The 23,620-nt window shown below is 36.6% G+C and overlaps 1 protein-coding gene across 1 annotated transcript in view; it reads right to left on the bottom strand.

The window, feature by feature from the left end:
• The window catches only part of FAM13A (family with sequence similarity 13 member A), a 341,975-nt gene that overhangs the window by 165,605 nt on the left and 152,750 nt on the right, over positions 1 to 23,620 (bottom strand). Inside the window, 1 exon segment of the mRNA XM_043572193.1 lies at positions 15,280 to 15,357. Within this exon segment, the coding sequence (XP_043428128.1) occupies positions 15,280 to 15,357 (78 nt within the window).

Raw genomic sequence — 23,620 nt, 5'->3', positions numbered from 1 at the left:
ATCCAACAAAGGGTTAGTATCCAAAATATATAAAGAACTTATACAACTCAATACCCAAAAAACAAATTAAAAAATGAGGAGACAAGAACAGATATTTTGCAAAGAAGACATCAGCTGATGAATGGATAAAGAACATGTGGTTTATATATACAATGAAATACTACTTGGCAATGAGAAAGAATGAAATCCTGCCATTTGCAGCAACGTGGGTGGAACAGGAAGGTATTATGCTAAGTGAAATAAGTCAGTCAGAGAAAGACAGATATCATGTTTTCACTCATATGTGGATCTTGAGAAACTTAACAGAAGACCATGGGGGAAGGGAAGTGGGAAAAAAGTTACAAACAGAGAGGGAGGGAGGCAAACCATAAGAGACACTTAAATACAGACAACAACAAACTGACAGTTGATGGGGGGGGTGGGGGAGAGGGGAAAGTGGTGATGGGCATTGAGGAGGGCACTTGTTGGGATGAGCAATGAGTGTTGTATGGAAGCCAGTTTGACAATAAGTTATATATGTGTGTGTGTGTGTGTGTGTGTGTATGTATATATATACATATATATATACATACACGAAGACATACAGATGACCAACAGACACATGAAAAGACGTTTATCATCACTTACCATCAGGAAAATGCAAATCAAAACCACAGTGAGATATCACCTCAAACCTGTGACAATGGTTAAAATCAACAACACAAGAAACAACAGGTGTTGGCAAGCATGCAGAGAAAAAAGAACCCTTGTGCCCTGTTGGTGGGAATGCAAACTGGTGCAGCCACTCTGGAAAACAGTATGGAGTCTCCTCAAAAAATTAAAGATAGAACTAGCTTACTATCCAGCAATCGCCCTACTGGGTATTTACCCAAAAGATACAAGAACACTAGTTAAAAGGGATACATGAACCCCAATATTTATAGCAGCACTATTTACAATAGCCACGGTATGGAAGCAGCACAAGTGTCCATCAGTTGATGCACGGATAAAGAAGAGGTGGTATGTATGTATGTATGTATGTATGTATGTATGTATATATATATATACATAATATTTCCCATAAAAGAAGGAAATATTATTATTCAGCCATAAAAAGAAGGAAATCTTGCCATTTGGAACAACATGGATGGAACTAGAGTATAATGCTTAGTGAAATAAGTTACTCTGACAAAGACAAATACCATATGATTTTACTCATATGTGTAAATTAAGAAACAAAACAAATGAGCAAAGGGAAAAAAGAGAGAGAGGCAAATCAAGAAACAAATTGTTAACTATAGAGAACTGATGGTTACCAGAGGGGAGATGGGTGGCAGGATGGGGGAACTAGGTGATGGGGATTAAGGAGTGCACTTGTGATGAGCACTGGGTGCTGTATGGAAGTGCTGAATCACTATATTGCATACTTGAAACTAATATAACATTGTATGTTAACTAATTGGAACTTAAAAATATCTTTAAAAATACACAAAAAAATAAAGACTTAAAATGAAAAAACAACCAAATAAACTTAAGGAGTAAACAGTTTGAAAAGTACAGTATCATTCAGTATCATACAGTATCAGTAGTATGATTGAAACGGGGAATAAAAAAATACCTTTGCCCAATGACAGACCAACATCACAATAAAAAATAATCTGATACAGAATTTTTCTCATTGGTTATTCTGCTCTAAAATCTATTCAATGGAAGGGTGCCTGGTGGCTCAGTCGGTTAAGCGTCAGACTTCTCAGGTCATGATCTCACGGTCCGTGAGTTCAAGCCCTGCGTCGGGCTCTGTGCTGACAGCTCAGAGCCTGGAGCCTGCTTCAGATTCTGTGTCTCCCTCTCTCTCTGCCCCTCCCCTGCTCACATTCTGTCTCTTTCTCTCTCTCAAAAATAAACAAACATTAAAAAAATTAAATAAATAAAATCTATTCAATAGATCATAGGCAGATTGAATCTTAATATACCGTAACGCTTTAGTCATGTCACTTGTTTACTCACAAACCTTCACTGCCAATATTTTTAACATTGAATTAATTCACACAGCTACTTATGAAAAACACTAAGGTTGCAATTGGGAGCCATATGGAAAAGTACATTAAATTGAAAGATAATTTATAAAGGAGAAAATGTAAGTAATATAGAATTCCATTAGAAATAAATAACACGCAATTTAGAACTGGCTCTTATTTTTCTGTACTTGCTCATAGACAAAGATAACACCTAATGGTGGTAAGGATATGTGCAATAGACACTCTCATATTTTCCAGTGGCTGTGTACATTTTTTATAACTCTTTAGTAAAAATTTAACTTAGCAATAGATTTCAAGGGCCATAAAATATTTATACCTTTGAACTAGTGAATCCACTTTTAGCAATCTATCTTGTGGATGAAATTCTAACTAAGAAATAAAGCTCATGCCTAAAAATATTTAACCAAACAGTTACAGTACTGAATATATTATAACACTGAAAACATCTGAAATACAAAATACGACAATGGTCATCACTGTTACTATGAGCCCTTGCTAATATAGAAAATGCTTACACCAATAAATTAAGGGAAAATATCTTTCTCAAATATATCACATACATGTAGGAAGAGAGTGCTTTAAGAATCATCTGTAACATATATAGAGATATTTATGCCTATAAAGTGGAGGTACAAGAGTCCCTAACAAACAAGCAGATTTTACAGCTGCATGTGATAGCAACAGCATGGGGCAATGAATAAATGTCACCACAACGAGTAAAAAGTCTGACTATCCAGGCCTGACGATATGAAACTTACATGTAATTTTCCATAGCAATATCCACATTGTAGGTAAGGCATTAGATTCCTAGAATACTCTACTAAAGCCTATTTAGCTTATAACATTGAAAGTTTGGTAGGCTAGCCTTATCAGCCTGTATTTCAAATGCTTAGTTTACACATGATTTTCAGGATGGCTGATGAGAGTAAGTTGTTTGCAATTGGATTCCTTTACATACAAAACATGTCTAATGTTGGTAATGGAATAACAGCTGGAGAAAAATACAGTCACTTTAAAACTAATTCAAAGATTTTGCATTTAAGAAAGACTCTGAGTTATCAGTTAAAAGTAAAATAAGAAAAGAAAACTTTCACTAAGCCCTACATGCTTACTCCATGACCCAGGCTATATATATCACTTACTAACATACATTATCATTAATTCTCACAACTACTCTGCAAAGGAGGTAGTATAACATAATGTAGCATATAGAACTAAACAACAGGAGGCAATAAAAGGGTAAAGAATATGAGCTTCAGAAGCAAATATCACCCTGGCACTTATCTATCTAGGGAAAGTTAACTAGCCTCTATAAGCCTGTATCTTCTCATCTATAAAGAAGGAAGGAAGGGGCACCTGGATGGCACAGTCAGTTAAATGTCTGACTCTTGATTTCTGTTCAGGTGATAATCTCATGGTTTGTGAGATCAAGCCCTGTGATGGGCTCTGCACTGACAATGTGGAGCCCGCTTGGGATTCTCTCACTCCCTCTCTCTCTGCTCCTCCCCTGCTCGTGCTCTCTCTCTTTCTCTCTCAAAATAATTAAATAAAATTTAAAAAAAAGTTAGGAGGAAGGGAAATGCAGTAGACTTACTGCTATTTACCCAGTATTAGTAAAGTTCCCTCCAGACACATGCTAGGGTTGTATTTCCTGTCCCCACTGTGACTGGGTTGGGTAATGTGATTAGTTCTGAGCAATGAGTTATGAATAAAAGTGACAGAATTACTTCTGGGCCAGAGCTTTTGATTGTCAACGCAAGATTCTACAGGACTCTTTCTTTTTCCTCTAGCACAGTAACTGGCCACATTTGAGATGGGCTGCTCTGTCGGTACACGTCTCTCGGTGGCCAGCTGAAGCAGAGCCCCCTTGTCAATCTAAATTGGGCAGGCAGCATAAGCAGGAAATAAATGTTTTAGGTCACTAAGATACTGGGATCGCTTATTACTGAAGTATAACCAAGGCTACATGGATGGATAAAGGTCATTTCTATCCTACAGTACTGTGATGATTTAATGAAGTAATATTAGAAGTATTTCCACAGTGTCTAGAATAGAGTAAGTACTCAGTGTCATCATTAGATGTTACTATTCTTATAAATTAGAGTACTGAGATCATAAAGTATCCTACAATGTACCTCAGGATACACTACTATTAAATGACAGAGTTGCTTCTGTAAGACTATAAAGCCGGAAATCTTTTCATTAAAGTCACCCTCTTCTTGTATCTGATGTAGCAAAAAACTAAAAGAACATATTTCCATTTTCTTCACTACATACACACTCATACAAATTACTCGGTAATCTGAGAAGTGGTTCTTTACCTGTATAAGGAACCTCAGTAAATATTTGTTGAATGAATGAACAATCTATGGAAATGGATCTACTACTTTAATTTGTGCTTTAAGGTTTTTTCAAGTAAGAGCAATAGTAAACATACCGCAGGTCTTGTTTTGTCCAGATCATAAGCCTATAGAACAGTGATTGTTATGAACACCACCCATCATAGCTAATAATCAAATTAATGTGCCTTCATCAACCTAGTAAGATAGTAACTATCTCTTTGTTCCTATACGTGTTTTTGTTGTTGTTTCAAAACCTTATCTCTCTTGCAGAAAAACAGATTTTCTTTTATTCTCTAAGTTTGTTTTCTGTTATTTGCTGTTTATTTCATTTAATAAATTTTATCAAATAGCATGGCAACTGTTATGTAAGATTTAATCATCAAACATCTCTATGGTTTGGCTACAACCCATCTTTCAGAATGTATCTTTTATTGCTTCCCTTTATAAACCTTCTGTCCATGCTAGTTTGGCCTATAAATCGTACAGAACATACAATGCTCATTTTCTCCTTCGAGTCTTTGTTTATGCCACTGCAACTGAAATCCTTCCTTTGTCCAGTTTTCCAATTCTTCTTTTTAAAAATTTAAGTTCTCTTTCTTCCACAAAGTCAGCTCTAATCAATTTCATAGCACATATGGTCTATTTTACTTATTTAAAACATAATTTCATAGGATTTTATAAGATAGCTCTGTATTGCAGGGGCATATTCTCAGAATCCCTTGTCAGGAGGGTTCTGGTTAATTTCTTCCAGTGGGGAATTCTCCTGAGATCTAGAAGGCAGAGGAAAGGACGACCTACTTTGGGTATAATAACTGGCTCACAGAACTGCCTGAAAGCAAGTAAATTAGAATCACTTACACTGTCACATTTTTGAGGGAATTTACTGTCGATCCCTTCAAACCACATCTAACAAACCGAGAAACCATCACCACTGCCACCACTGCTGTTCAAGAGTTAAAACAATCCCTGAGTCACCAAACTTCTTCCAACAGGCATCAAGCTGTAGTTTAATAAAGACACACTCACTATAAGAGCAGTAATGACCAAGAGGGGATTCTAAAAGGTAAAGGCAGCAGCCAGAGAGAAAACAGACAATGGAATCCTTGCAGAAAACAGAATCTAGGCCTAATCAAATCACCTCCACTTCTTCCTGTGCACCTGTGTGTGCATTCGCGTGTGAATGGGATTGTTTAGTCCCATTTGTATATGGGTGTGTGTGTGTGTGTGTGTGTGCAGGGAGGGACACCCTGTCTTATTACTGCATAGATTCTCCAATCAAGAGGAAGCATGTCAAGCCCCGACAGAGTACTAACACATCACCAAGAAATTCTGGAGCTCGAGCTGATTGTAATGACTGGTTGGTTTTTTGGATTTTCATTGTCGCAGAAGGATTGAGTGTCGCAGAAGGATTTTCTGCACAGTAAGAGAAATGGAAAAATATATTTGGCAAACAGAAGGGTAGGCTGGGGCAACAAGTTTTCCCCAACTCCTACTTCACCTTCCTTTTCCTAGGCACACCAGAAAATTACATTTCCCAGATTCCCATGGATGTTACTGAGTTCTGAAATGTGAGTAGAAGGGACAGGTGTTGTTTCTGTGCTGAGGCAGTTAAGTGCCTGTGAACTTTGCACGTACTCCTTTGTTCAGTGCTGATATTAGAAGCAAACACGTTTTAGATGACATAGTTGAAGGATGGAAGCAGCCTGTGATCTGAATCACTGCTTTGAGGCTCACTGCTTATGAATCTCTCCCTCCTTCCATCAGAAAATGACTAGAGTGGGAAATAAACTTTTTAAAACAAATACAATTGTATTATAGGGATTTTTGTTATAGCAGTTAGCATTAATAACTTTGATTAGACTTTGGTCATATTTGTAGAACAGGGCAAACAAGGGAAAATGGGAACAAAAAGGCCAGTGAGATCTTTAGGATTAGTGAAAAATCAAAGAAACCAGGCTAAGATTTGATAGTTTGCAAAATAGGATGGTGAATCCAAAGGTTGACCTGAGATCCAAAAATCAGTCTAGCACATGTAATGTTTTGTGTGCATGTCTGGTCTCCAACCTAGTTCCTTGAGGAAGAAGACAATGGCTTTTCAAATTTACATCCCTAACACCTGGCATAGGATATATTGATGAAATATCCAACACTTCAAGGTGTTTATCAAAGCAGGGCAGATTTGTAAGAGGAGTTGTTTCAGGCTTGGGAAGGTCAGGGATCAGGTGTGGAAACCCAGTCTTAGCAAACTGGGTACTCAGGACTATGAGACCAGACTGGCTATGTACTGGATTCCATGAGAGTGCCTAGTCTAGAGAAACTCTCATAAGGTTCTTCTATTCCTTGGCCTATGGTTACAATTGCTTACAGCAACTGGAAAGAAAGACAGGGGTTAAGTGAGCCAAATTACTAGATTGAGAGATAAGGTAGGTACATCCAGATACATCAAAATTTGAATTTTTATTTAAGGTAAATACTCAACCCTGCATTATATTTTTACTTGATAGTTTGTGTATATTATAAAACACAAGAAATTTGTGTATAAAACACAAGAAAATACTATCCAAATAATTGAATCTACCGGTCATTAATTCTAAAGAGATTCCAAGAATTCTTCAAATGGTTCAGTGGTGACTTAGGAAACCAAATAAATAATATACTTATAATAAATAACAGATTTAATCATAGATATAACTCTAATGATAAATTAACAAAATGATTTATAAAAATCTTATGCTACTGGGTCGCCTGGCTGGCTCAGTTGGTAGAGCATACAACTCTTGATCACCCGGTTTTGAGCTGTAGCCCCATGTTGGGTGTAGAGATTACAAAAAAAAAAAAAAATTAAAAATAAATAAATAAATAAATAAAGATCTCATGCTACTAAGCACTGAAGAGATAGCTTTGCAAATTGATTTCCTAAGATAATGAAAGAGGCAAAAAAGAAACAGAAAATGTTATCATCCAGCACCCATAGAGGAGATGGCAAGATATAAAGCATTTTCTATCTAGTAAAATAAACATATAGTCATATATAAAAACATATGGGGGCAGAAAAAGCAGATGGAAAATTATTTTAAGAAAAGTTCAAGAGAGATAAATCAGGAAAAAATACAGTTAAAAGCCAAAAGTCTTAAATTCCAGATATAATTATGTGTTTAACGGTTATTGAACCCCTTCCAAATGAAAAATGTACTAAATTTGACTAAATTCTCACAAAAGCAAATTTCCCATAACCACACACACACACACACTCACTGCTTTCATACAGAATAAGATAAAAAAATTGATTAATTCATTTGTTCATTCTCAAGTATTTATCAATGGATCACTATGTGTCTGACATTGGGAAAATATTACCAAAAATCAAACCAAAACAAAACACACAAAAAATAAGGAAGGAATGAAATGACATGATCCCAGAAAGAGTTCTCTAATATAATAATGGACACTCAAGACATCAAAAAAAGCTTTTAGTAAACAGAGCAAATACACTCAAAAGAATTGATCATCAAGCTTCAGTATCAAACCATACAGAAAGCATATTTATAATACATGCCTATTGGGGGAGAAGCTCCATACAAATAATACAAAATCTACCATACAAATAATAGATACAAAGAAGAAAGGGAGGAATAATGAGATCAATGAAATGGAAAATGAAGATACAACAGAGAATCAACAAAACTAAAATCTGGTTCTTTGCAAAGACTAATAAAGTCTCTGGCAAGCCTAATCAAAAGCAAACAAGAAAAAAGTTCCCAAAAGATAATATTAGAAATGAAAAAAAAGTTTAAAGATTTAATAAAGATTTAAAAAGAAGAGGAAACACTGAAATATTTGATGCTGATAAATTTAGTTAAAATAGTTTATATTCTAGAAAATGTAACATCAAAACTAATTCAGAAAAGATAGAGGGGCACCTGGCTCAGTTGGTTAATCGCCCAATTTTAGTTCAGGTCATGGTCTCAGGGCTAGTGAGTTGGAGCCACATATGGGGCTCTCTGCTGTAAGTGTAGAGCTGGCTTTGCATCCTCTGTCTCCCTCTCTCTCTGCCCCTCCCCCACTAGCATGCGCATGCTCTCTTTCTCTCAAAAATAAGCATAAAAAATAAGAAAAGAGAAAACATGAATAGGACTATAAGCATTAAAGATATAGAATCAGTAGTTAAAAATCAACTCACCAAAACAAATTTTAAAAACAAACAAAATAAAAAACAAATAAACCAATAAATAAACCTCACCGGGCCCAGACAGTTTTATATGTACAAGATTGAAGGAATTTGATCATCGTGATCTTAAACTATCTCGGAGATTAGAAAAGACTCTCCTTATCTCATTTTGTTAGGACAGTATAACTTTTACACCAAAAGCAGGTAAAGTGAAACATTTAATTTTTTTTTTAGTGTTTATTTATTCTTGAGAGAAAGAGAGAGCACAAGCAGGGCAAGGGGCAGAGAGAGAGGGAGACACAGAATCCAAAGCAGGCTCCAGGCTCTCAGCTGTCAGCACAGAGCCTGACCCAGGGCTTGAACTCATAAACCATGAGATCATGACCTGAGCCGAAGTCGGATGCTTAACTGACTGAACCACCCAGGCACCTCATGTAAAACATTTATAAACATAGATGCAAAAATACTAAACAAAGTATCAGCTATTCAAAACTTGCAAGGTATTTAAAAATATGTATCAAGATCAGCTTCAGAACTACTATGCTCCAGTGATGCATTAGTTTAAGCTTAGATAAATTATCAGTATAACTTCCCACAAGAAAAGAGTAAGTGATAAAAACCATGTAATTATCTTCACAGACACAAAAGGAAACATTTGCTAAAATTTAACTTTCACACAAGATAAATATTCGAAACAAATCATAAATACAAGGGAACCTCCTTAAGGTTATAGTGTTATACCTACAGCAAATAGGTATACCTATTTGTAAGGTTATGCCTACAGCAAATATTGTAAACCTAATAAGTGTATGTGTGAAGAAAAACATATATGGAAACATACTAACACTAACTACTATCATATGGAACAAAAGCAATGAAATAATGAGTTCATTTTGAAGTTTTTACTGAAGGAAAGCTATGTGTCTGGCATTGTGAAAAAATTACAAAAAAAAAAAAAAAAGTAAGAAAACGAAATATGCCGTGATGATACCAAAAAGTCAAATGTAGAAACTGTCCATAAAATCAGGAAGGAACTCAAAAAGGTACGCTATCCCCATTTCTATTTAGCCTTTACAGTATATAAAAAAAAAGATTAGGGGCGCCTGGGTGGCGCAGTCGGTTAAGCGTCCGACTTCAGCCAGGTCACGATCTCGCCGTCCGTGAGTTTGAGCCCCGCGTCAGGCTCCGGGCTGATGGCTCGGAGCCTGGAGCCTGTTTCCGATTCTGTGTCTCCCTCTCTCTCTGCCCCTCCCCCATTCATGCTCTGTCTCTCTCTGTCCCAAAAATAAATAAAAAACGTTGAAAAAAAATTAAAAAAAAAAAAGATTAAATGATGAAGGGCATGAAAAAAAGTCAACAGAACTCATCATTTTCAGATGATATGACTGTCTACAAAGGAAATCAAACAGAAGTGATCAACAAAATATTAGAACTAAGGAGAATTTGGCAAGGCCTCTAGATATAAAAGTCAACAATAAAAATTAGTTTTAACACTAATTATCAGCAACAAAGTTGGAAGACATCATGCATCATGAATATTTCATTTATAGTATCTACAAAATGTGGGCTACCTAGGACAGTTAAGAAGAAAATTATATTTCTTAAATCAAAAGACATTAAAGAGGTCATGAGCAAATAGAGAGTTCTATGATGGTCATGAATGGAATACCAATTTTCATGAAATGAATCTATCAATTCAGTTTAAATTCTAACTAAAGTTTCTCATGAAATTTGACAATATTCAATTGCAAAAGCAATGGACCAAGAATGGCCAAAATAATTTTCAAGAAGGGAAGAAAAACTGAAGAAACCGGTTTTACCAGATATCACTAATTAGGACATTGCAATAATAACATGAGATAAACAAATAGATAAAGCGACCAATAACAAAGCCCAAAACATACAAAACATGTGACATATAATAGAAAGGACATTTCAAACAGTGGGGAAAAGATGAACTATTGAACAGACATGCTACATTGATTGATTTTTATATATAAAATTAGATTCCTACTTTATGCTTACAAAGAATTCAACTTCAGATGGATTAAGACTAACATATATGCAAAGCAAAATTTAAAATTTTTTGAAAACTATAAAGTTGGTTTTCTTAATGACCTCAAGGTATGTGAGGATTTCTCAAACAAGATATAAAGAACACAAAAACTAAAAACTAATAAATTTGACTACATTAAAATAAAAAGCTCTTATACATTAAAAGGCACTACATTCAATATAAAAAGAAAACTAAAAAATTGGGAAAAAGTATTTGAGATATATAACTGAACTAACAAATTCATAGAGATTATTAAGAAAAAAGCAGGGGCACCTGGGTGGCTCAGTTGGTTAAGTATCTGACTTTCACTCAGGTAATGATCTCACGGTTTGTAGGTTTGAGCCCTGCGTGGTGCTCTGTGCTGACAGCTCAGAGCCTGGAGTCTGCTTCAGATTCTGTGTCTCCCCCCTCTCTCTGCACCTCTCCCGCTCACACTCTGTTTTTCTCTCTCTCAAAAATAAATAAGCATTAAGAAAAAAATAAAGCAAGCAACCCAATAATAAAATTGGCAATGACAGGAAAAAGTAGTACTCAGATTAATTATCAGAGATATGTCCAAGCTTAATAAGCACATGAAAAGCTGCCCATATAAATTAATCAGGATAGACTACATTATAGTGAAGGTACAAATTAACCCAGAAGTCTCAGTGGCTTAACAAAACAGGTTTACTTCTCAGTAATGACACAAATCCAGTGTGGTTTCACAGGGGGCCTCTGCTCCAAAAAAAGCCACTAAGGGACCCATGCTCCACTGTCTAGTTGCTACACTGTAAGAAAGGGCTAGAGAGTCATGCACAATTTTTCAATTCTCTGCCCTTAAAGCCACACTTGTCACTTCTGCTCACAGCCTACTGGCCAGAAGCAGCTGGCTGGCCCCAGCTAACTGCAACCGGGCTGGGAAACATCGGGGCAACGCATGGGTATTCAGTGAATAATAAATGTCTCTGCAACAACTAGAAATTAGAAAAATCCTAATTAAGGCAATAGCAAGACGCATCTCACACTCATTAGACTGGGGAAACAACAACTCTGATATTACCAAGCACTGGTGAGGATGTAAAAAATGGAAACAATCATCTGCAGCTGTTGAGGATATAAATTGGTACAACATCTTAAGAAAATATTTGTAAATTTGGGACAAATTATAGATGTACATACTTATGACTCTACTTCCCACATGTGCACAAAAGATGTTGTGAAAATAATTTACTCAAAAACGTTTTAATAGCAAAATAGTGGAAATAATCTAAATATTGGAGATAACCTAAATATTGGAAAAAACCCAGAATGATACCTAAATAAACTGTCATATATTCTTACCCAAAGTGAGTACTGATAGAGCATACTGAACAGAAAAAAAAAAGAACTGTATTAAGTAGTTAATATAGTATCTGGCACTTGATCAACGTTAGCTCTAATTACCACCACCACCACCACTACTTTCATTAAAAGCAGCAGCATGCAAACTAGCCTTAAACATGGAAATGCATAGTATAAATAATGTCAACTGGAAAAAGTAGAATGCTAATTAGAATGTACACATTAATTAAAGCAATATAAAATGTATGCATGTCCATTAATATTTCTAAGATACTCTAGAAGCTTGGTAAAATTTAATGCTTATTAAATTACTCTATTAATTTGCTAACTGAAAACTAAATTATACTGCCACTAAATTTATCAAAACCCTCCATTTTTAAAATTTCTAGTTTACTAATAGGCATAGGAATTTTTAAAAAACATTTAAGAAAACAGGGTTGTGACAACTATTGTCATCATTGAAGAAAATCTCCTTCATAAATAATTCATGGTCCTTGAAACCATTAACATTTGAAAGAAAAATAATTTAACAGTTGCTTCTATTACAAAAATAGAAGCAGTGTATTTGATAACTGCATTATCTTTATTACACATTTTATAGTTAATATGACTTTGTATACTAAAGGAAACCTCTATAAAAGCATTAAGAGAATCCAATAACTAACTAAAACTATTATGTGCTTATAATTTAAATTTCATCAGCACAGTTTTATCTGGTGATAAAAGGAAGGAAATACATTATCTTTTATTTTATACCTTTATCCTAGCAGTGAGTGGATCTGGTATTCATTCTTATACCATGACCTGATGACCTTGAATTTTTTGCTGAAGCCAAGAACACAGCAATGATAGTGGGAAGTCCAGAGCATAACCCAAAGGAAAGAAGAAGAAAAATAATTTTCTACACTCAATTCACTGGATGCTATTCAGGGTTTATACTGTGGCCAATGAATATAAGTGTGAGGCTTATTTAGAGACCGAGTACCTGTGTTTGGTAGAAAAAGACCATCTTCTCTAATCCTATTAGGTGACAAGGAGTTGTCTCTATGTTCAATACCTCTTTATAGATCTATTTGATATTCTCTTCTTTACCATCTATTCTGATTATTTGTTTACATATGTACTCTACACAGTATTGGGCATGAAATGGTTATGTGAATATGTCCTTGAGTTACCAGGGCTGGTGATTGTTGCTCATTCAGGAAGTGTCATGGCACTGTGTAATGGAGATACTTTTTTTTCAGCTTGGACTCAAATCAAGAAGTGGCCTTCCTACCTAAGGAAGAGAAATATAATCCTTCCTATTGCCTAGGAACAGAGACAGCAACTGTCAGAGGGAACACAGATGGGGACAGATGGCTTAGACTAGAGAGACATCTCCAGAGTCGATGGACATATGCCATTTCTGGATTACCATGTTATATCTCTAGCCATATAGGGAGCAGAAATACTTAGCTGTCCAAGGCAAATACAGCTGTAACTGGAGATATCTGAGAAATACAGCTATGGAGGCCAAATGGAGTAACATTAATACCAAGGATACACATCATTCTCTTAGCTCACTATGTCACTCTAGAAAGGACACACCAACCATATTTTGAAGGTGTTCTCAGCTTTAGCTTTCAAATATCAACCGGAGGAAAAAAGATCTTAAGATAAAATCCTGGTGAAAGAGTTAGTTCCTTGTAATCTCTTATAGCTCACATGCTCTGCCTCATTTCTGGGATTTGAAATTACAAGGATTTTAATCACCCATAAACTAAGCAGAGCTTAGTTTGCTCATGTAAACGTAAACTTGGTCATGAAAGGCCACAGAGAAGCTTAAGTTAAAAACCAAGGCTTAACTAATGAAGTAATTTCTCTATTGAATTAGTTTATTCATGAACTGTACAGCATGACTGGTAGGAGATAATAAATGCCCATTAATTACTGATTTTGTATACAGCTGAAACATTCCAAATAGGATTACTTTCATAAGAATGATACAATCCCTTCAACTTTTATGACAAGTTTTGAGATGATCTTTAAGCAAAATTTAAAAGAATTCTTATCTCTGATTTTTAGCTGCAAGTTACCGTAAAAATAATGGTGGCTTTATTTTTAAAGGCGATGAGGTGATTCATTTAGGGTCTTTTCACATAAAGGTAGTTATACCAATATAGGAGTTAATAAGCAAATGGTACCTAATGATTTTCCTCAAATCATGCATTTTTTCAAGGCATTTGTTTATGAGTTTATTTTTTACACTGAATTTTTATTAATTCACAATAAATAAAATTTCTGATACATTGGAATTAATTATACATAAGTTTGTAGACACAGATATTTCAGTGAAAAAAAAAAAAACCCAAAAATAGTTGGTAGCTGAAAAGGAAAGCATGCTGGATAGTTTCGATAATTTTCCAGAAAAAAATCAAGGTGGAATAGGTTTTATTTTAAAAAAAGGTGTTTTTATTTATTCTAAAAATAAACCACAGACTTACTGTAATTAAGACACTAAGCAATGACTCAATACTTAATTTGCCTTTAAAAATAAAGCCACCATTATTTTTACGGTAACTTGCAGTTAAAAATCAGAGATAAGAATTCTTTTAAATTTTGCTTACAGTGAACTCAAAGTTTGGTGAACATTTTTTTTTTCTCAGAACTAGGAAAAATAGTAGCTCTATAAATCTTCTGGTGGCCAGTTATGAATATTCCATACACCTAATAGGAGAAGTTCTACTTAAAAGATTAAAGATTAGGAAAGATACTCTAAAATTAATGCAATCACTTTTCTGGTTGGACAAATAATCAAATAACTTTCCATGACATATTTTGGGTTAAAGGGGTTTTTCTTTTCACTGGCAAAACATGTGAATTCTGGACTTTTCTCACAATAAGGAAAACAAAATTTTACACATTAGACTATTCTGTCATAGGTGTGACAGTTCTTACTTCTTCCTGGTTAAAATTTACTTAATTGATCGTGTGTTGTTTTTATAATTATGAAAAGTCAATAAAGTGACTTCCATTTAAAAAAAAGAGAAATTACAGCTAAACATTTCACTTTACCCCTCAAACAACCAAGGAAAGATTACTACATTTGACTATTTCCTATGATTTAGGCTTAAAACAATCCTGATTTAATATAAGTAAAACCATGTACTAAAATATATCACTCTTAAATGACAGGAGTATCTTAAAAATTGGGGGATGAATATCACCTTGGATTAAAGCACTAAATGAAAAGTGCTTTTTACGCAACCAGGACCAAAAATACAAATAAAGAAAAAGGCTGAAGGAAATGCAAGACACAGAGCATGGAATCATGATGACATGAATAACCCTGCTAAATGTTTCACACGGTAGCCCAAAGGAGCAGACATAACTTACCCTGGTTTTTAGAGATGGTTTTTGCATGTCTAAGTCTTTTGTCAGAAGGATGGGTAAGGGGTTCTTACAACTGGCCTCCTATAAAAAAGTATAAAAGAAGTATTAGGAACCAAAGAACATTACCCTAACTGGAAATTACAAGGTTGTAAAAAGAAATTTTGATGGGAGACAAGGCATTTTTGGCTTGAGCTGCTTATAGCAGAAGCCACAGAGACTGTCTTGAGGAACCAAAACATTTCCTTTCTTATTGTTCATCTACAACAGTGAAGCAAGTAAGATAAGATGGTGATGGAGTAGGTATGGGACACACAGAACACATATTCAGAGATGACCATTAAAAAAGTCTCATCTATGCTATCATGTAATTTACACATCCACAGTCAGCTCCTCTCTTCTTTGGAGAAACAGGGGGTTAATTCTCCAAGATATCAACCACCAAACTTAGGGTTGCCAACTTTCCCTACAACATTTTACAAATGCGTTCTTATTCTGTAAATAAGAATCTTAAATGAATTCCTTCAATTAGTTTAGCAAACCACTATTGAACAGGGATAGTTTCACACCAACATCCTGAGGAAAAATATCTGAGTATTTGTTTCCAAAATTACTAAGCTTCTAAGTCCTCGGTTCACACCAAAATAGTACTTGCAAAACTAGCAGAAATTACAAGGAGGCAGCTCACATAGAATTGGATTTACTATTTATTTCTATGCGACAAATAACAACAGTAATAATCTCATTAATAAAAAAGAGCCTCACTTCTCAGTAGCCACTAATTTGGATGCATTTTTCATAAATGATTTCATTTCCAAATTAAGGTAGAAAAAATATATTAGGTCATAGACAACAATAAAACTAAGAAGAAAATAAGTTCAATTTCTTTCACTTGCACTATAACATCAACCTCTGTATCCCATTCCTTCCCTCATCATGCTCACCATCCACCACTCCATTATTTAAATTATAGGTTCTTCTCTCCAGTTTACTTAAGGATCAGTTAATTATAGCCTTTTAAACAATGTTTTAGTCTACATACTTTATAATACTACTAAAATTTGCTGGAATTTTATTCATTTCTAAAGGGAACAGTACATTAAGATAAAATGTCTCTAATGAAAATACTACTACTACTTACTACTAATGAATACTTATTGAATCTTAGGATTTGGAAGGCACTGTGCTAATGTCTTTGCATTAATGCCATTTTTGCCCCCAGTAGCCCTATTAGGATTATGTACTATTATCATTACTCCCCCTTTAAGGGTAACGTAAAATCTTACAGAAGTACTTGCCCAATGTCACATGACTCTCAAAGATGGCTCTATAACTTTATGAACTCTTTATTACCTCCAATATCCAATATACTTGACATCTGAAACCACTAGGTTGTACAACCATAACATTGTAAAGCCAAAGAGTTTTTAAAAATTAGCTATTCTGCCTGCTCATCTTATTTTACAGATGGGGGATTTGAGGACATCTGAGGTGATGTGCCCAAGATCACACAGAGAGTGGCAGAGCTGAGACCCATGCCTGGACCAGAGTTGTATGTGGCACCTGTTCCAGCTTTGTGCTAGGGAGCAATATTACCAGACTCAGAGGAGATCAAGAGCCTCCTCTAAGCTGGGGGTAGCTGTGGTCCTGCCAACACTCTCAGCTGCCTGTGGCCTCACGTACAGCCCGATGGAAGGGCCCAAGGATACGTTTCTGAACTCTCCAAACAAGCACGCATTCTAGTCCTACCCTTTCCCACAAGTCACAACACCTGCTGGCAGTAAGCTGCTTACTGGAAATAGTGAATGAACCCATTCCCACTTCTGACTCACTGTGAGAGGGATAGACTATATCCAGCATGACATTTAGGAGATCCAAGTGATTAACTGCATAGTCTATTGCGTAATTTGACTCCACTTGGATAATATAATTATGCTTAATCTTTATACCCCTTTTAAAACTACTTGTATATAAATGCTAGAATGTCATGCAAGAAAAAAAGGCTGACTCTTAAGGGAAGCTAATAGGAATAGCTGACCTTTGTTTATGACTGTCTGAATGTTTACAAACGCCTACAATTCTTTCTTCCTTATGCACAGGCTAAAAGTGATAGTGTTTCTTTATTCCTCTTATCTCCCCCACCCTGTCCCTGTGAATTAATGAGTACAAGGCTGATGGTCAGCTTTTCCCTATAAACTCTGAAAATATTTTCTGCAAACTTTTACCTAAAAATGCCGCTTAATGAATTATGTTTATTTTTTTTGTTTTAGGACTTTAAATTCAAACAACAGAGACAAAGTAAAATTTAGTAGTCAGAGAACTGAACTGGCAGTCAAGAGATCTGGCTTCTCATCCTGGTTTCCTAACCAACTGGCTATAGGAACTCAGGCAAGCATTTTAACCTTTTGGACATCCCTTGGTTCGAAGATTTATAAAACAATTGGATTAGGTGAATTCTGAGAAACTTTTCTAGTTTATCAAGATTCTATGATTCTTTCAAGAAGAAGCAATATTTATTGACAAAAAGGTAACCCACCACCTGTCTGGAGTTGCATTCCCAATGTCCCATGAGATTGCTGCTGAAGCGCTGGTCCCCCCTCCCCGCCATGTAGGGGCAGTGAGCCAGGGGGCTGCAGAGCCACAGAGGGAACACCTCCCGCAGGGCTAATGTTGGATTTCTGGAGAAAAATTAATGAATTCCACTAGTAGCTTAAATAAGTAACTGGAAAGAACTCCATGTATTCTTTTTTTGTTTGTTTTTCCTGTGTATTCTTTTAAGACATATATTATGGAGTGAAGTGAGAAATATTTTTTTTTTTTTAATTTTTTTTTCAACGTTTATTTATTTTTGGGACAGAGAGAGACAGAGCATGAACAGGGGAGGGGCAGAGAGAGAGGGAGACACAGAATCGGAAACAGGCTCCAGGCTCTGAGCCATCCGCCCAGAGCCCGACGCGGGGCTCAAACTCACGGACCGCGAGATCGTGACCTGGCTGAAGTCGGACACTTAACCGACTGCGCCACCCAGGCGCCCCGAGAAATATTTTTAAGATAAAACTTTTTTACAGTTATTCCTTTAAAAAAGCCATTTACACTGGCAGGCATATACCTAAGAGAATTAAAAACAAATGTCCACACAAAAACTTGTAGACCAACACTCATAGCCAGAATTATTTATAAAAACCAAAAAGTGGAAACAACCCAAATCACATGATAAATGGATAAAGAAAATATGGTATATCCACACAATGGAATATCATTCAGCTATAAAGAGGACTGAAGTATGGATACTGGCTAAACACAGATTAACCTTGAAAACATCATGCTAAGAAGCCAAGCATAAAAGGACACATATTGTGTGATTACATATATTTTAAACATCTGGAATAGGCAAATAGTGACAGAGTGTAGATTATGGTTGCTGGGGGCTAGAAGGAGGGAAGTGATTCCTAATGGGACCAGTCTATATGAGTTTCTTTTTAGGGTGTTAAAAATGTTCTAGGGGTGCCTGAGTGGCTCAGTCAGTTGAGTGTCCAACTTCGGCTCAGGTCATGATCTCACGGTTCATGAGTTCGAGCCCCACGTTGGGCTCTGTGCTGACAGCTTGGAGCCTGGAGCCTGCTTTGGATTCTGTGTCTCCCTCTCTCTCCCTGCCCCTCCCCTGCTCATGCTGTCTCTCAAAAATAAATAAATATTAAAAAAATGTTCTAGAATTAGGTAATGGTTGCCCAACACTGTGAACATCCTAAAAACCAATGAATTGTATATTTTAATTTACATCCAAGTTAGTTAGCATATAGTGCAACAATGATTTCAGGAGTAGATTCCTTAATGCCCCTTACCCATTTAGCCCATCTCCCCCCTCCCACAAGCCCTCCAGCAACCCTCTGTTTGTTCTCCATATTTAAGAGTCTCTTATGTTTTGCTCCCCTCCCTGTTATTATTTTTGCTTCCCTTCCCCTATGTTCATGTTTTGTATCTTAAAGTCTTATGATATTTGTCTTTCTCTGACTAATTTCGCTTAGCATAATACCCTCTACTTCCATCCATGTAGTTGCAAATGGCAAGATTTCATTCTTTTTGATGGCCAAGAAATACTCCATTGTATATATATACCACATCTTCTTTATCCATTCATCCATCGATGGACATTTGGGCTCTTTCCATACTTGGGTTATTGTCAACAGTGCTGCTATAAACATTGGGGTGCATGTGTCCCTTCGAAACAGCACACCTGTATCCCTTGGATAAACACCTAGTAGTGCGATTGCTTGGTGGTAGGGTAGTTCTATTTTTAATTTTTTGAGGAACCTCCACACTGTTTTCCAGAGTGGCTGCACCAGTTTGCATTCCCACCGGCAGTGCCAAAGAGATCCTCTTTCTCTGCATCCTCGCCAACATCTGTTGTTACCTGAGTTGTTAATGTAACAAATTGTATATTTTAAATGGGTCAGTCTTACAGCATGTGAGTAATACCTAAATTTTTTGAAAAGTCATTTAAAGCAAGTCCCCACACACCTAGGGCGTAGGGAAGAGACCTTGGGTTTGTTTGAACTCCTCCCTTAGAACTTCTTGAAAAGGTTTGAAGGGGGAATGATTTGTGTTTTTAAGTATTAAAGTATATGTGGGCATAAAAATTCACTCTAAAAATTTTAACTGAACCATATCATGTGTGGCATTCTAATGCTAGTCACCAGAGAAGGAGAAGGTAATGATAAACAAATTAGACATGATTACAGGGTATATTTATATTTAAACATTTCATCTGCTGAAATGAGACTTAACTGATTGCTCACTCTAATGACATTTGTGCAATAACCAACTGCTTAAACCAGCTGTGTCACTTTGGTATCCTGAAAACACCATTTAAAAATATAATAGGGATGGAAAAATACTTCATCACAGTTTTGTTGGCCTTACTATTGGACATTAAAAAAAAACAGAAAAAGCACTCACTGTTCCCTCAGCCTAGCACACTACTCACACAGTAATTCACAGGTTTGTTTCCTCATTTCATTCAGATCTTTGTTCAATTTCAGTAGAGAGGATTCCCTTGCTGGAACACCTTATCTAAATTGACACTGCTCTCCCCTCCCACTTAATGCTCCCTCTCTCCCCCCTCTCTTTCATCTACTTTATTGATTCATTAATTTTTAAGAGAGAGAACGCAAAATTGTGAACAAGGGAGGGGCAGAGGGAGAAAGAACGCCCCATCTCACGACTCCAAGATCAGGATCTGAGCTGAAATCAAGAGCTGGACATTGAACTGACTGAGCCACCTAGGCGGCCCCTCTCTACTCTCTTCATAGCCATTAGCAAAATCTGAATTTAATACTTTAAAACTGGTGGTTGCCAGAGGAGAGGGGGTATGTGGTTGGGCAAAATAGGGGAAGAGGCATGGCAGCTACAGGCTTCCAGTTATGGAAAGAGTAAATCTTGGGAATAAAAGGCTCAGCATAAGGAATATAGTCAATGATACTGTCCTAGTGTTGTATCGGGACACATGGTAGTTAAACTTGTAGTAAGCATAGCATAGTGCATAAACTTGTTGAATCTCTATGCCGTACACCTGAAACTAATGTAATGTTGTGTGTCAACTAAGAAAATAAAAAAAAAAATACAAGTTCTAATTCTTTGTCCATCTCACCCTATTCTGTGAAAGGGCTAATTAGTCTTGCTAGTGAATAGATCCACAGGGCCCAGAATAGAAGCTCAATTGTTGAAGTGAATGGGTAAACCAGATGAATGAGTAATACCCCTTTTCTAACCTTTCACAATCCCCTGGGCATTCTTCCTGTTTTCAATTCCCTCCATCAGCTTACATTTCAGGACTCTTCATTCCTTTGCTAATACACTTAGTTTTCTCCATCCTGTTTTCAATCGCTGCATTCATCTGGAAAAAGCACAACCTTGGATGAATCCAGCTCTATGCCTTCTCTATGCTGGAAATTGAGCAACTGAAAGTGGTTGGGGAAAAAGTATAGAATTGGTTGATGCTTTCATGTTAATTTTATTGCCATAAATGTTGAGTGATCTCTAATGCACAGCAATTCTGCTATAATTCTTTAGCAACTTGATTTCCTATCCTGCAACATGACATTGCATATCTTCTCTTTTCTCAAACTCCTTTCATTTCATTCTTGCTTCATGGCTCATTGGAAAAACAGAAGCATTGGGGCAGATGCTACTTGCTGCCCCACCATCAAATTTACAAACCTGTCTGCAAACATTCCATCCTTTCTGTCTTCCCTCCAGTTACAATGAAAGATAAGATGTTGATCCTATCAGCGATTCCCTCCACCCACCCTGGGGTCTTGTCTCCTCTTATTTTCTCAAGGATTTCACTCCATCAATTATCCCCTCATTCCCTGTACTAGGTCATTCCCATTAATCACAAGCATGTTCTGGAATTTTATCTTTTTGGTTTTAAAACACTTCCTTAATCTCATTTCTCCCACTGTTATGGTCCATTTTTTGGCTTTCTTTTATAGCAAACTCCTTTGAAACAGCGGGTCTTCATTCCTATCTCTACTTCTTCATTTTCAAAGCCCCCAAAACTGTTTTGTTGTTTTTTGTCATCACAAGGGGTGAAATAGTCACAGCTTAGTCTCCATCTTACTGGGGTTTTTAGCAACATCTGATTCAGGAAACTCCTTATTCTTGAACTACTCTTCTCCATTAGCTGCCAGGACATCACCAGTAGGAAAAAGAATAAATTCCTCCCACTGACCAACTCCACATAGTCTCCTTCCTTTGCTGCTGCTTCTCCTCTAAACAATTAAGTTACATATTTATTGCTTATTGCTTTATTTTCTGGATCATTAACTGTGTAGAAGTCCTATGGAAGCAAATAATTGGTTTCCTTTACTCACTACTGTAATTACAATGCCATAGAAAAGTGCCTAGAATAGTAGGAACTCAACAAATACATGTTGGATATGGGGCACCTGGGTGGCTCAGTGTTCAAATCTCAATCTCAGTTCAGGTCTTGATCTCAGGGTCACGAGTTCAAGCCTCACACTGGACTCCCTGCGGGGCATGAAACCTACTTAAAAAAAATGCGTGTTGAATAAGTGAATGAAGTTGGGGTGACTCAAGAGTTGATTAAAAAAATCTTCCTTTCCTAAATGATACAATGATCTCAACCACTTTTATGGCTTTTATTATTTTTTAATGTTTATTTTTGAGAGGGAGAGAGAGAGGGAGGGAGGGGGGGAGAGAGAGGGAGCGTGAGTCAGGGAGGGGCAGAGAAAGACCAAGACACAGAATCTTAACCAGGCTTCAGGCTCCAAGCTGTCAGCACAGAGCTCAATGCAGGCCGGAACCCACCAGCCATGAGATCATGACCTGAGTCGAAGTCGGACACTTAACCAACTGAGTCACGCAGGCGCCCCTTTCATGGCTTTTAAATCAACCAATACACTAAGGACTCCCAAATTCCATTTGTCTTTGATGTTTCTCCTAAGTTAACATTACTTTTAATTAACTGCTCCCTTGGCAACTCTACATGGCTGCTAATAAGCTTCTAAACTTAGTACATCCAAACCTGAGTGTATACTTTATCAGCAAAAAAGCATCTGTCAGTCCTTGAGTCTTCCCCAGATTAACAGATGGCACCCACTTGCTCAAACTAATGTCTTAATCTACTTTATTTCTTCCCTTTCCTATATCTCCCACATCAAACTCACCATCAAGTGCAGTCAGTGCTACCTCCAAAATAAACTGGGATTCGTTCCCTTCTATGTACACAGCTACCCCCAAGTCATAACCATCATTGTTCACCTAAATTACTTCAGTCATCCTGCCTTCTACAAGGTTTGTATATGTAAATGGGATGATGTCACTCCTCTGTCAAGGTCTCATCATTATTCCTGGACTTTCCTTGCCATAACCTACACAGGCCTGCATGATCCAACTTTTCCCTATTTCTCTAACCTCATCTCCTATCATCTGCCCTCTCCCTGACTATGCTTCATCCACATTGGCCTTCTCTTCTCTTCTTCATATACTCCAGATCCCTTCCTACCTTCAAGTATTCACCCTTTATGTTTTCTATTTCTGGAATGCCTTTCCACCATTTTTTTTAAAGCATGGCTGCGGCATTCTTATGCTTCAGCCTCTGTACCAGCCCCTGTCAACCACCAATCTACTCTCAGCTTCCAGGAGTTCAACTTTTTAAGATTTCCACATATATATGAGGTCATACAGTATCTACCTTTTTATGACTAGCTTATTTCATGTAGCATAATGTGCTCTGGGTTCATCCATGTTACCACAAATGTGAGGATTTCGTTCTTTTTTAATGACTGAAGAATATTCCATTGTAGATACATGCAACATATTTTAT

Source organism: Prionailurus bengalensis, chromosome B1 (assembly GCF_016509475.1).
Source record: "Prionailurus bengalensis isolate Pbe53 chromosome B1, Fcat_Pben_1.1_paternal_pri, whole genome shotgun sequence".
Taxonomy (NCBI): domain Eukaryota; kingdom Metazoa; phylum Chordata; class Mammalia; order Carnivora; family Felidae; genus Prionailurus; species Prionailurus bengalensis.
The sequence above is the reverse complement of the archived record's forward strand: the minus strand, read 5'-3'. Positions and strand labels throughout refer to the sequence as shown.